This window comes from Berghia stephanieae, chromosome 15, assembly GCF_034508935.2.
Source record: "Berghia stephanieae isolate SIO BIC M18660-M18661 chromosome 15, UCSD_Bste_1.3, whole genome shotgun sequence".
In the NCBI taxonomy this organism is placed as follows: Eukaryota; Metazoa; Mollusca; class Gastropoda; order Nudibranchia; family Aeolidiidae; genus Berghia; species Berghia stephanieae.
The window spans coordinates 13,137,357-13,152,435 of NC_088374.1; the positions used below are offsets into that span (position 1 = coordinate 13,137,357).

Genomic DNA, 15,079 nt, shown 5'->3' on the forward strand with positions numbered 1-15,079 from the left:
TTGTAATACAGCACATGAACACAGATGCACACATCGAGTTTTGATTTTAATTACAATCCATGCGATACTGCTGATGAGTACCAAAATTTTTATTCAAGTGTACCAAAATTTACAAGCAATTAAAATTAGTAGATCTACATCTTGCAGTGTTAAAAAAAATAAAATAATAATGATAATAATAATAATAATAATAATAATAATAATAATAATAATAATAGTAATAATAATAATAATAATAATAATAATAATAGTAATAGTAATAATAATAATAATATTAATAATAATAATAATAATAATAATAATAATAATAATAATAATAATAATAATAATAATAATAATAATAATAATAATAATAACAATAATAATAATAATAATATTAATAATAAAAAAAAAAAAAAAAAAAAAAAAAATAATAATAATAATAATAATAATAATAATAATAATAACAACAGTAATAATAATAATAATAATAATAATAATAATAATAATAATAATAACAATAATAATAATAATAATAATAATAATAATAATAATAATAATAATAATAATAATAATATAATAATAATAACAATAATAATTATAATATAATAAAGTTAAAAAACAACAACACTATATATTTTTTAAAAATAAATACTTTTTCAAATGAAACTAATAAAGTGAAATTGTTTTCCCCGATATCCCAACATATTACAAGACAATAAATATCCATAATTCCCCCCACCCACCCCCAATTGGACACGGCATTGCCTGACATCAGTTAATCTCCACTGACCTCAGACAGGTAGCTAACAGGGAAGGGTAATGAGAGTTCCATCCATTGATTAACCTCTAGTGCTGATTTCACGGAGTAAGTAAACATATGTTCTGATTGGCTGGAAACGAGGCGATCTCATAGGGGTAAAAAAAAAAAAAAAAGCGTATTTTTATTGGTTAAGAGATTGAGATGACAATGGTTGGGTATCAAACATTGGTGATATCAACTGCCGATTATTGTTATAACGATGTTGCTAAACAGGGTGCATGTCGCTATTTTGGGGTTTTTTTTTTAATTACGAGTACTAATAATATACAGCAAAAAAAACAAAAAAAAAAAAAATAGGGATCAGAGGTCAATGTCGTTATCCAGGGGACGTAAATATTAAAAAATGTCGTTATCCAGGGGTTGTAGAAAATGGTAGGGGCTGCCTGAAGCCTGTGACTGTGATCATGAAAATACTAATGAAAGAGTGAAAATGGAAAGGCTTCATACGGGAACAATGCAAACAATGGACGTTTCAGGTACAAACCCTTCCTCAGCACAACAATACACAATTGAGTACAGACAATACAAGTTATTTTGCATTTTATTTTATTTTGTTTTCCACGTTAATTTGTGTATCGTTGTGCTGACGAAGGGTTTGTACCTGAAACATTCATTGTCTGCATTGTTCCCATACGAACCCTCTACATTTTCATTCTTTCGTTAGTATCCAGGGGTTGTCAATATTAAAAGACGTCCTTATCCAGATGTAGCACCGTTTTTCTAATCTACCTGTGTAAGAACTCCACTGTTAACTTAAACTTATCAGGATCATCATAAATCAAACCAAACATATTGGCCCTGTTTAAAGCTAACTGCAACTTTTCCTTATTTTCACATCTCAAGGTGACATCAGCTTTACTTAACAAAGAATCCATGACCAGGGGATATTCCTTACCATTGTTTGATACTATATACGCTTCCACAGCAAGGAACCAACCATCTGGTCCGTCAAGGGAAAATCTATAACTTCCTTGGACTGGAATTGTGTACACACCTGTCTTGAGATCAAAGTAATCGAAGTACATTCCTATATTGTGTGTAACAAGAGGGTTTTGCTGGTGCTCAGATGTAAAGTTTTTCAGATGAAGTCTCTGAGAGAGCCAGGTTTGCAGATACACCTCAAAATGGACTGAAAATTTAATCTTGCGGCGCAGCTCTGGGTGAAAGATTAAAATGGAAATTATCAAATACTTCACTTTGTTATAAAATTTTAAGTTTTTTAAATTTTGTGATTGTGAAGAAAATAAAGGAAAAGGAGTCACCTTGATTCAAGGTCTTTGATACTAAATTGCTGGCAATTCCTATGAACTTACCAACTTTTCACATAAAAATTGGGATAATTTAGGGGCAAAATATACATAAAGATGGGACAGTGATGATGCTGATGAAGATGATGATGATGATAATGATTTTTTTTTATAATTAGAATAGCAAAATACTGTTGAAATCGGAGAAATAATTGTAAATTAGCGGAGTTGGGACTCAGAACAAATTTCCTGAATTTTCAGACAAAATCAGGAAAGTTGGCGGCACCTACCAAAGTCAGAATTTTTGGTTGTGCAAAACCAACGTTAGGATAAACAATAAACCATAATGATCAAGCGTTTGATATGTGACTCTTGAAGTATTCCTATATGTCTGCCTGTACTTATGTCACATCTATGCATACCTGCCTACTTGAAACATTCCAAAATCAGTAAAAAACAACTTTCATCAGTAATGAATGATAAAATCTCAGTAATACTAAACCACAAGCAGTACCTGAAACTATATTAAAGTCCCTAAAACCAACTATTAAATTCCCCAGAACCAAATCTAAGTCCAATCCCCAATTAAAGAAATATCCATCTGACTGTACAATAGTTACTTACCATCCTCACTTAGTCTTAGGTAATTTATGTCTGTCCCTGCTGATGCTGATGGTGCCTGTTGGTCGTGTTGTTGATGATGTTGATGCGACAACTGCTGAGGTTTCTCACTGAGTAGCTGCTGTTGTTGTTGCAGTTGACGTGGCTGTTGCTGGTTTTTCTTTTGTTGCTGTTGATGTAGCTGTTGTTTCTGCTGCTGCTGTTGTTGCAGTTGTTGCTGTTGTTTCTGCTGCTGCTGTTGTTGCAGTTGTTGCTGTTGTTTCTGCTGCTGCTGTTGTTGCAGTTGTTGCTGTTGATGTGGCTGTTGTTTCTGCTGCTGCTGTTGTTGCAGTTGTTGCTGTTGTTTCTGCTGCTGCTGTTGTTGCAGTTGATGTGGCTGTTGTTTCTGCTGCTGCTGTTGTTGCAGTTGTTGCTGTTGATGTGGCTGTTGTTTCTGCTGCTGCTGTTGTTGCAGTTGTTGCTGTTGTTTCTGCTGCTGCTGTTGTTGCAGTTGTTGCTGTTGATGTGGCTGTTGTTTCTGCTGCTGCTGTTGTTGCTGTTGATGTGGCTGTTGTTTCTGCTGCTGCTGTTGTTGTTGCAGTTGTTGCTGTTGATGGGGCTGTTGCTGTTGTTGTTTCTTCTTCTTTTGTTGCCGTTGACGTGGCTGTTGTTGTTGTTTCTGCTCTCTCTCATTTTCATATTTCTCAAGAGAGTCCTTCATTTCAACAATATCATCATTTACAATCTTCTTCATGTCCTGAACCTGATGGTTTTGAAAGAACAAATTTTAAATATACAAAGCCAGAGAATAAGTGTGCAAGAATTATATAATAATAATAATAATAATAATAATAATAATAATAATAATAATAATAATAATAATAATAATAATAATAATAATAATAATAATAATAATAAAAACAAAGTTGAGAATCTATGGCGACAATGTATACGTGGTATCTGAGATATAGTCACGAAAGAGTGAAAATGGAGAGGCTTCGTATGGGAACAAAACAGACAATGGACGTTTCGGGTACAAACTCTTCGTCAGCACAACAATTCAAAAATTAACGTGGAAAACAAATAAAATATAATGCATAAAAACTTGTCGTCTGTACTCCATGGTGGTTGGAGTACTCCAATGAATGGCAATCAAACATGCCAAAAATGGACAATACATTACCAACCCCACTCTGCACCTTCCTGACTTTAAAACAGCAAAAGGAAAACACTGGGTCACCGCGAACTAACTTAGAACCAACCATGGTCGCAGCAAAGAAAGCCTCTATCGATGGAGACTCATTGACTCACCGATCTGCCAATACTGCAAAGGGGCACGTCAAACCATCGATCATCTGGTCCTACAATGCCCAGTAACAAAATTGGAAGGGGAGTACTCCAACCACCATTGAGTACAGATAACACAAGTTTTTTTGCATTACATTTTATTTGTTTTCCACATTAATTTGTGTATTGTTGTGCTGATGAAGGGTTTGTACCCGAAACGTCCATTGTCTGTTTTGTTCCGATACGAGGCCTCTCCATTTTCACTCTTTCGTTAGTATTTTACAATTACCGGCTTCAGGCAGTCCTATGGTTTTTTACTGAGAAAAAGTCCCGCTATATCCATGCATACGGAATTTGATTTCTTGCTGAGATTTGTGACTACCTGGATTTGTCAATGTTGTCCTTTGCTCTCACTGAGCGAAGCCTTCCACAACCCTTTAACTCTCTCTTTACCGATATTTTCAGGATTTTCCCCAAAACTTCACACCCAACTAACAAGAAAATATATTTTTTATCACTCAGACACAATAGCAGTAAGGTTCTTGCGATACATAATTTCTTTAGCAAAACATGCTCTACAACACACTGTTCATTTTCTTTAAATTTTATGATGTACAAAATAAATCTGAATAAGAAAAATGTTGGTTGTATCGTAACGAATGTGACGATTTTCCTATAGTTGGTAAGGAGAGGGTTAACCTCTGTAGTGATTATTCTCTTATTAATCCAGTTGGCAGATTAATCTATCCACCCTTTATTCGAAAATTACTGACAAATTTGTTTACCTCTCCATCCCTTTTCAAAGAACAAGTTCTCAATTAAAATCACTCAATCCTAGATATTTTTGCTACTTTTCAAAATCAAAAAAAAAAAAAAAAAAAAAAAATGAGCATGTACATAAATAGTTTTAATCAACTATCATTTACGTATAAAAACTAAAAAACATTCGCTTTGATACTATGCATATAATTAGTCTCAGAAAAATTTAATAAATAAGCATGGGGTAAGAAGTAACCCTGGGTAAACTACGGATATAGTCGATGTTAGTGTTGAGTGAGTTAATGTAAGATCTTCGTAAAATGCACGGGGATAGTGGGACTAGCAAATAATGTTCGTTGTAGTACATAGTTTTTCTCAATTGGGTACTAATCTTGTGACTCACAACCCCATTGTAGCCATGCTCCAAGTAATATTTCCCCATTATAGTCATGCACGATTTATATGAATTATATAGGCCATAGAACAGGGATTTTAAAATTTCCTGTTGCAACTGAGGCCGTTGTAAGCGAGCTGTACTGTAACATCATTGTTTTGTATTGTTACGGTTATGCCCCGGGCCTATGTCTAATAATAATAATAATAATAATAATAATAATAATAATAATAATAATAATAATAATAATAATAATAATAATAATAATAATAATATATAATAAATGGCATTTACATAGTGTACACTTAGTGTACATAAAGGACATCTTGTAATTTAAAAGAGAAAACGGAAACAATATTCACATGGGTTCCTTTTGGTGCAAAAGTAACTCTCACTTCAAGCAACTGTAATCAACCAAACCATAAAACCAACTACGTAAGAAATCACCAACTTTTAAAATCACTCATTATGGCATCATGTTTTTGATTATCTTATCTATCTTATCTTATCTTATCTTACTAAAGGCTTAATAGGAATTATCCTTTAAATGCCTTATACAATAGTTTATATAATTACAGAATCTCATATATGACTTGCATTGTATCATTCACAGACAGTTTTACACAACTTTGAATGTCAGGAAAAATGTATCAATACGGCAATGTAAAATCAAAAAATACTTTCATAGAATACTGGTAATTGAAAATTGGTCATGATCGAATGTGTTGTGTTAAGTAATTAGAATTTCATTAATGTGAATGAAATTTTGACAACATAAAGGATTTCAAAATTTTAAGTAAGAGACCTCTAAACATGTGACAGTTTTTCTTTTTTGAGCGACCTGGTATATGTGCAGCGACGTGGTCATGTGGTATGACACTTACCTTTGGACCGGAAAGTCCAGAGTTCAAGTCCTGCAAGTGGTGACTCTACCGTATGAGCTATCCACGCTCTCCCTGACCAGGCCGAGTTGTCACACAAGTAAGGTCGCAGGTTCGAACCCCTATCGCCCCAGCGAAATTTTTATTCTCTAGTCTTCTGGCACTTTTCTACTCACTTCATTTCTTGTTGGTATCAACATAAGTGCCTGCTCCACTCACTTTTCTCAATATTAAGGATTGCATGTCATATGTTTACCTCTTTCCTGACGTCTATAGCATCTTGCATGGAGACGTGGACACGATTGAAGATTTTAATGTTTCTCTCCAGTTGTTCTTCATTACAATCTACTTTGGCCTGTAACGTGGAGCACTGATGGGGTAAAAATTGTTTGTTAAAGTGGTATTTGTGGAGGTGATGATGACGATGGAAATGATAATGATGATGATGAAGATTTTGATAATGATGCTGATGATAATGTTCATGGTAGTGGTCTTGTGGTATGACACTCGCTTTTGGATCGGAAGGTCCTGGGTCCGAGCCTCGCTCAGCACATAGTTGAGTCCTTCGAAAAGGCTCTTAACTCACATTCTCTCACCGTACTCAGATGTAAAATGAGTACCTGGATGTTAACAGCGATGTCTCTGTCCAGAAAAAATTGTAATATCGCCTAGCAGGCGTCATGTCTCATCATACATGTTAAGTGTTGTTGTTGGAAGAGGACCCCTTGTCTGTCCCTCCAGGAAAATGCGGCCGCATGGGCATCCGATGCGGCCACATCCTTTGGCCTTCCGCATCCAACTCCGCATCTGTCAGCAAAAAGCTAAATAATTCCCACTACAACAACTACTACTCCTCCTCCTACTACTACTGCTACTATTCCCACTACAACAATAACTACTACTACTACTGCTCCTCCTTCTACTACTACTACTACATTACTACAACAACTACGACTACTACTATTACTACTACTACAACTACTACACCACTACTATTACTACTATCACTACTACTGCTATCACTACTACTACTATTGCTACTACTACTACTACTACTACTACTACTATTACTACTACTAATACTTCTACTATTACTACTACTACTACTACTACTACTACTACTACTACTACTACTACTACTACTACTACGTCTAAAAAGACTATACCACTGCTACGACCACTACTACTCCTACCATTACCTCTACCACTACTACTATTACAACTATTGTTATTATTACTACAGTAAAGAATAAAACACTGTTGTTGGAATTTCGTTTCTTTTTATTCATCATTGTCATTCATGTGTATCTTGGTTTGTTTTGTTTTTTCCCTAATCATTTGACCATGTAAACGTTAGCTATTTTAGGTGACATTTTTTAAATAACCCATTCTTAACACGCTTCTCTGCCACAGAGGTTGGTGTAGCATGCTAAGGGTTTAAAATCAATGTTCTTTCAAATAGTGTACCTACTTCTTTCTACATTGTCAAGTAGTCTGGTTGTATTTCTGCTTTTTGGTTGTTTTTAATGAAACGAAACAACTTAATGTAGCTTTTAAACCTATAAGAATTCACATTTATTGTGAAAATTAGGTTTTGGGGGTTACAAAAGCACGCAAGAACATGCATAAATGTCGGATTTTTGGCATAATTTATGGCATAATGTCGATTTTATGGCATAATTTACCTTTTTTTTTTGGCATAATATTGGCATAATTTCGCCCAAAAAAATGGCATAATTCCACTGGGACAGCCTTGTAGAGCGCTTTGAGCACATTTAGTGGATATTGCGCTATAAAAAAGCAGTCCTTGGAAAACGCTCTTTACTCGCATTCTTTCACCGTACTCAGGTGTAAAATGAGTAGCTGGACGTTAACAGCGTTGTCTGTGTCCGGAAAAAGTTGCAATATCGCCTAACAGGTGTCATGTCCCGTCATACATGTTTAGTGTTGCTGTTGGCTGGGGACCCCTTGTAAAGCACTATGAGCACGTTTAGTGGATATTGCGCTATATAAAAGCTCAAAATTTTTTTTATTGGAAGTAGGTGTAGAAATGAGCAACCACCTAGTAAAATAATGTGTTGACAGATTTCTTAACCAAATAAACTACACATGCTGCTTTTCACAAAAAAAATTTGAAAATTTTCCCTAAAACGTCATAATCACACGCTTTAACTCTCTCTCCCTACCAACCATTTTCCAGATTTTCCCAAAAACGTCATAATCACACGCTTTAACTCTCTCTCCCTACCAACCATTTTCTGGATTTTTGCCAAAACGTCATAATCACACGCTTATCCAGATTCAACATGAAATACTATTGTTTGTGTGAAGAATTTAGACTGAAACATTTCATGTTCAGTGTTTCATTCTGCTTTGAAGCCGTCATCTTCATTTCTGTTAATCGAAAATTTGAATTATTGTACGTTTCTATGTTTTTTTTGGGTTTTTTTGGCTTTTTTTGTGGGCGGGAAGAGAGAGAGAGAGGCAGCTTTACTTACCTTTATGGTTAGAGATCGAAGTGCCTTGTCCATTTTTACAACTTTTTGCGACAACTTTTCAAACTGAGAAGCAAAAAAGGCACACAAAAAAAAAGGAACAGGTGAAAGAATAAAATTATATTCTGCACTGCGAAAACTTGGAACGGTATGAAATTGATAACTTAAAAATGCTTGAGATAGCAATGAACTTTATAATGTCATAGACGACAGGGAACATTTGTAACAGTGAATGACATAATCAGTCGGATGGTGAAAAGTTTTGAACTGAGATAATGACAAGTTTAGTTAGAAGGTCAATTTTGATTAAAAATGAGTTCTTGTCATAAATGATTAAATCAACCCTTTTGTACACCTTCGGGAAAATATCAAAGCTTAATTTCACTTCTAAATATTTTTCACAGTTAGTCAAATAAAGATTAAAATGCTCTGAGGAGCATATATTCTCTCAGAACATGAAAGAAAAATATGAAAATCCAAAATTTTCACCTTCCGACTATGTCATGCACTGACACATTTTGCTTTAAAATACATTTATGACTCATAATAGCAGCCATATTATATTAAATCAAAAATTAATAATGGATGTTTGTTATCTTTTTGTTGTTAATTTTTCCTCTATGCTTTTTTATCTGTTTCTCCCTTTTAATAGTTTTACTTCAAAGAATATGCAATGTACAACTTCCAATATACTGTTTTTTTTATTTTAAGGCCATTTAAGGAACACTTGGTCCATTTTAAAGCCTTATTTTATTTTATTTTGTTTTTATTGTTTTTAAGGGTTTTACGCGCTTACAACACATTAAAGTCATATCAGCACCAGTAAAAAGGAAGAAAATGGGATAGTAGAAAGGTCTAGAATTACAATTAAAGCATCCAAGAATAAGGCAGACAAAGGAAAATTGGTTCAAATAGGCAACAGTTGCAGATTCCAAGAGCACACCATCAGTGTACTTAGTTTGAGATCACCTAAAAGTCTCATCCAGATACAAGCACAGCCATGTACATGGATAGTTTTATTCCAATACCATTAACATGTAAAAACTAAAAAACATTAGCTTTTATACAAAGACAAAGACAACACTGTTAACAGCCAGGTACTCATTTTACACCTGAGTACGGTGAGAGAATGTGATACAGAGTCTTTTCCAAGGACTCAACCATGTGCCGAGTAAGGTTTGAACCCAAACCTTCTGATCCAAAAGCGAGTGTCATACCATTAGACCACAGAGTCACACAATACCGCCATGACTCGAAACAGCAGAATGTTTAGACCTTCATATAATATAATCTAGATATAGAGCTTTTTATGTTCCTTGATTTAATTTGCTGATAAAAAAAAAAAATAATAAAAAAGCTAAAAAAAAAATAGAGGTGCCAAAATGAGCCAATAAGATGGAGAGAAAGATAAATTGAGTAAATGTGACTCGTATATAAGGGAACAACACAAAACAAACAGCGTTTCTGCCTTATATATATATATATATATATATATATATATATATATATATATATATATATATATATATATATATATATATTTCGTGTTTACTAAAAAAAAAAAGGACAAAGGTCAAAACGTCGTTATGTCTAACCATTAATATTCCTACAATTCATTACATACTCAATTAATCAATAATTTATTTAATCCAGTCTCACCTCATTTCTTGTTGGAGACTTAACATCTTCTCCTCTTTTCTGATTTGCAGAAAGTGTCTTGTTTTCTAAACACAGCTGCAACTTTTTAATTTCCACTCTGTCATCGTCAAGTTGATTTTTCATTTCATAGTTTGACTTCCTTAATTTCACCACATCCTCTTGAAGATTTATCACCTCCCTCTCAAAATTGCGATTTTTTTCTATAACGTTGTCCAGTTTAGACAGGACTTCCTGTAGCTTGGAATCCGTTTTTGTAGCCATTATCTTTTTGATATGTTTTAAACATAATGAAATGGATCAGAGTTATCAACGATATTTGAACGTGAACAGCAAGAAGAGATTAAGATGATGATGATGATGATGATGATGATGATGATGATGATGATTATTGTCATAATAATAATAATAATAATAATAATAATAATAATAATAATAATAATAATAACAATACTAATATTAATACTACTACTACTACTACTACTACTACTACTACTACTACTACTACTACTACTACTACTACTACTACTGCTATTACTACTACTACTACTACTACTATTACTACTACTACTGCTACTACTAAGAAGAAGAAGAAGAAGAAGAAGAAGAAGAAGAAGAAGAAGAAGAAGAAGAAGAAGAAGAAGAAGAAGAAGAAGAAGAAGAAGAAGAAGAAGAAGAAGAAGAAGAAGAAGAAGAAGAAGAATATAACAATAATGCACATTTTTTGTACACACACTATCATAGCCTCCAACACAGGAGGCTCTGGGTTCATTAAAAACAGTCATATACATAGTATATGGCAATGACTGATTGTAAACATCCTGGATACAAAATAACTGTCGTCACGACATGAAAAATTGAGTACATATAAAAACTTCAAAAAATAAAAACTATAAAATGTCCATATAAAAGTGTAAATGACAGTACTGAAAACATTAATGACTACATTAAAAATAATCATCATCTAGTCAGCTGATCCTGCGTAGGACGTTGCTTTCCGAACTTTCTTGCGAAACAGATTACGGTTTTCCGCCAGTCTACTTGCTTGAGTTGTCATTCCCAGCCATTCACATATATCTTGTTCCCAGCTTCTTGTTGGTCTACCTCTTCCTCTCTTGCCGTCTACCCTTGTCTGCACAATGTGCTTTTCTAATGATTCGTGGCGAGTCGTATGGCCAAAATAGTTCAGTTTCAATTTCTTTACAGTTTGAAGAAGAATTATTAAAAATAATACATAACTAAATAAAACGATATCGATAAGAGTATTGATATCGTCGGGCAGCCATGATGAGAAGATAATGTAAACTGTTACAGGTATCATAAAGTATTGGAGTTGTTTGGCTGTGTGTAATTATATTAGAATTCTTTATAGAGTTACGCATTTCGTGTTGTGTATTCTTTGCATGTGAGTATGAATGGTGACTGCGAGAAAGTTAAAGCACTCTTTGTTCCTTAGGTACACTGTAAGACGATTGTTTGTTTTAGTTAGTTACTGAAAGAACTCCGTCCGAGCTGGTCGTATTGCATATCTATATCAAAATTTATCATGCCATATAACTTCTTTCACGAAGTCTGAGCTGAGTCATTACAAAAACAGCATTTCAGCAGGGATTTAAAAAGTGTCTGCACATGTATATAGAGAGCCCTAAAAAGTTTAGATTTTATTCTAACAGCCAGGGTATTTGTTTTAAAAACCCATGCTGTAAAAAAAAAAATGAATGAATTTGAAATTTGCCAAATTTTAATTCCACATAACTCGATGGATTTTTCGTTATTTGGCACAATTTAAAAGGAAATTAATGGACGTAAAAAATGATACCAAAATATCTGAGATTATTTCTCTTCATAACAAAGCTATGCATCTTTTACAGACCCCCCCCCCCCCCCCCCCCTAAATGTGCACAGCAATTTCCAGTCACAACTGTCTTATAGGCGAGGTGGGTCACAATTTGACTCCCACTGCTGCTGCTCACTAAACTGCCTACTTAAAGCAAATTTGAAAATAAACTGAAAATAATATAAGATGCTACCAGTGGGTTAGATTATGGTTAGTCACAAACCGTGGCAAACAAGATGCTGTTTTGTTTTTCCAACGAGTCACTGTTGGATGACATTACCCGCTCTCTTATCCGCTCGAGCAAGGGAAAATTTTCGGACAGTTACTCGAGCAGTTTGCTTCCTTCTCGACCCAAGACTGCGACATACCATATTATGTTTTGTTTGTTTTTAAGGGTTTTACAGCGCTTGCAACACATTAAGGTCATATCAGCGCCAGTAAAAAGGAAGAAAATGGGATAGTAAAAAGTTCTAGAATTACAATAAAGCATCCAAGAAAAGGGAAGACAAAGGGGAATTGGTTCAAATAAGAAACAGGTGTAGATTCCAAAAGTACTCTATCAAAGTACTTAGTTTGAGATCACTAAAAGACTCATCCAGACACAAGCACAGGTCCCCGCTAAGAGGAACACACTCAAATGTTTTACAAATCATATATAATATAAAGAAAGCATAATACAGTGCATAACAGAGAGATGATTTACAATGAAAAAATTATCATCTCCCAAAACTAACTATAAATTAGACTGTTTCCTTCTCAGCCAGGGCATCTGGCCAGGACCAGGACAAAACCAAGTAATCTCATTCCAAGACAATGACAGGAAACAATTGGAAAACGGGTATGGGGGATAGAAGACACAGCATGTACCTCCCTGCCCACTATGGGAGACATACCATTTTAGGTACTTTGGTAAACTTCCATTTCGCACTCCAGTAGGGAGCTGATAAATGACCTAGTGGATGTGACCCGATTTTTGGACTATTGAGTAATGGATCTCAGAAAAATTCCATAGATTTTTTTTTTTTATGGATGGATTTTAATGATTTATGTCTTATTTTCTTCTATCGTTTGGTTTGGTTTATTTTTAAATCAATGCCGATTTAATATATCTTTTGATTGTGGATAAAATAGGTATAATTTAGCTTTGGATAATTAAAAAATTAGAAATTTGTAAATCAAAATTTCAGTGACGGCACGTGATTTAACATCTTAACTTTTAAATAAAATTAAATTCAGGGCAAAACTGTATTCCGCATCGATGAAATTCGTTCCAGCAAAATCTTTACTCAAACTCAAACCTTAGCGGCCGTTTTAGGCCAGTTTTAAAAAAAATCCAAATGGTGGTTACTACCAGTCACAAAGTCCGTCAGTAATTAACAAAGGCAAGTAGAAGACCATTTTTCACCCTTTAAACTAACATCATTTTTCTTCTGCTTATCTAATTTTCACAATTTTGGTATTATTAGAATCGTGTTGAAAAGCATTTTAATGATAAAGGTTTCATTGAGTAAATTCAATTTGATTTTCTCTTTTTTTTTTTTTTTTTACCAAAGTACCTATATCATCAAAGTAAAAAAAAAAAAATTACGAAAAATACTCCAAGCGTTTATAATGTTAGGCATTCATTATACTCTATATGGTTTATTTGGTTCAAGATTTAGAATACATTTTCAATTATTCTCTACTTAGAATTAGAACGAGGAAACAGTGCCCCTCGTCAACAAGAGTGAAATTAAAATGTTTCGTCTTTACCAAGGTGACAGTGACAAACAGCTATCTTTGTTTATCTAAAAAGCCATTTTATAGATTATTTGTTTGTGACATAAGTTATCAAAGTAACCAAACACAGTTTCAAATACAAACCAATTCAATCAATTAGCCTACATTTCCCGAGCCTCTTTGAAAAAGTTTGGATTACGCAAAGCTCAAAGTTAACCGTGAACCAAGCAACAAACCTCAAACCAATGGAGGGGGTTTCACTTTGCAGTAATCAAGACTGCCAGATGGACACGTCGTGGCCAAACTTTCCAAATTCAGCCAAAAGGAGAATCGGGTTTCTATTATTATTTTTATTTTCAATTTATATCCTTTTCATTTAATAAAGACATTTTTCGTAGACCAGTCGATTTTTTTCATTACCAAAACTGATAACTTTTTCAAAGGGTGAACACGTTAGGTTTTATTTGGCTACCTTTAAAGTAAAAATCGATAACAAGGAACTCTGGCCATCTGGCACCCTGTCGAAACTCGTGACAGTTCAATTTCTAAGAAAAGCAATGCTTGTGTTATTTGTTGCCGAGAACTTGGGACGGGCACCATCTGATATTTTACGATATCAACTACTTAGTCTTAGATATCATATGTTTTTTTCATTTTTTTTTCATATTTAATGTTTGTTTCAGGGGCGGTTGGTCACATTGTATTTAAGGCGGCACAAATCCGAAATACAGAATCAAATTTTATTGGTCTAGTTAATCTAACTAAATTTGACCTACTTTGTATGTGTGTGTGTGTGTGTGTGTGTGTGTGTGTGTGTGTGTGTGTGGAGGGGGGTATTGCAATTGTTTGTCTTTATGTGTGCATATGTTTGCATATGTGCGTGTATTTGTGTGTGCGTGTATGTGTGTGTGTGTGTGTGTGTGTGTTAGAATATTAACGAGACGTACTCACAAAAGAGCATCAATTATCTTGGACAAAACTTGTCTGTTAACTTTCACCTGTTCATTATAACGACTCACAGACGCAGCATGTCCTGTTTCCAACTGATTTCCTATATCTACAACGTCGAAAAGTTTATATTTAACAGCATCTGTGACATGGCTATTTGATTCAGAATGTATCTTCAGTGCCTGAGAGATGTGCGTAATATCACTGAATGCTCCTGTTGTCCGTTACAGCATACATCACCAAAAAATCAAGCAATAAAAACAATGAAGCGTTTTACGGCTTTCACTGGCAGTAAGCCATTCAGCAGTTTTAAAATAATCATTATTAAATCGGCGCTGTCTCCTCGGTGTGTTAGAAACTAAATTAAAATTCACTGGTTTGTGCGGACCTAAATCTTCTACCACTATTTTCTCTTGAGGGGATAAGTGTCGGAATAATTAAAAAATCAACATGA

The 15,079-nt window shown here is 34.1% G+C and overlaps 1 protein-coding gene across 3 annotated transcripts; it reads right to left on the reverse strand.

Annotated features, from left to right (window-relative positions):
- Window positions 1–563: 563 nt before the first annotated feature.
- LOC144960501 (uncharacterized) lies at window positions 564–13,950 on the reverse strand. Of its 3 annotated transcripts, XM_078893668.1 has the most exons (7): window positions 13,822–13,950; window positions 10,125–10,388; window positions 8,469–8,531; window positions 6,227–6,340; window positions 2,674–3,412; window positions 1,698–1,958; window positions 564–888 (listed from the first exon to the last, which is right to left on the reverse strand). In XM_078893668.1, exons 2-7 carry the CDS (start codon window positions 10,383–10,385, stop codon window positions 758–760), a joined length of 1,569 nt encoding a protein of 522 aa, XP_078749794.1. In that variant the 5' UTR covers window positions 10,386–10,388; window positions 13,822–13,950; the 3' UTR covers window positions 564–757. The 3 variants fall into 3 exon arrangements, with proteins under 3 accessions (XP_078749794.1, XP_078749792.1, XP_078749793.1); XM_078893666.1 differs by having other exon boundaries at window positions 564–1,958; XM_078893667.1 differs by having other exon boundaries at window positions 564–1,958; window positions 13,843–13,936.
- Between the last annotated feature and the right edge of the window lie 1,129 nt (window positions 13,951–15,079).

Excerpts from the sequence above, each read along its gene's own strand:
- LOC144960501 (XM_078893666.1), bottom strand. The coding sequence starts at position 10,385 with ATGGCTACAAAAACGGATTCCAAGCTACAGGAAGTCCTGTCTAAACTG. Across the intron at positions 3,413-6,226 it reads CTATAGACGTCAGGAAAGAG|GTTCAGGACATGAAGAAGAT; the intron begins GTAAACATATGA and ends CAAAACCATCAG. Across the intron at positions 1,959-2,673 it reads CCTAAGACTAAGTGAGGATG|AGCTGCGCCGCAAGATTAAA; the intron begins GTAAGTAACTAT and ends TCTTTCACCCAG.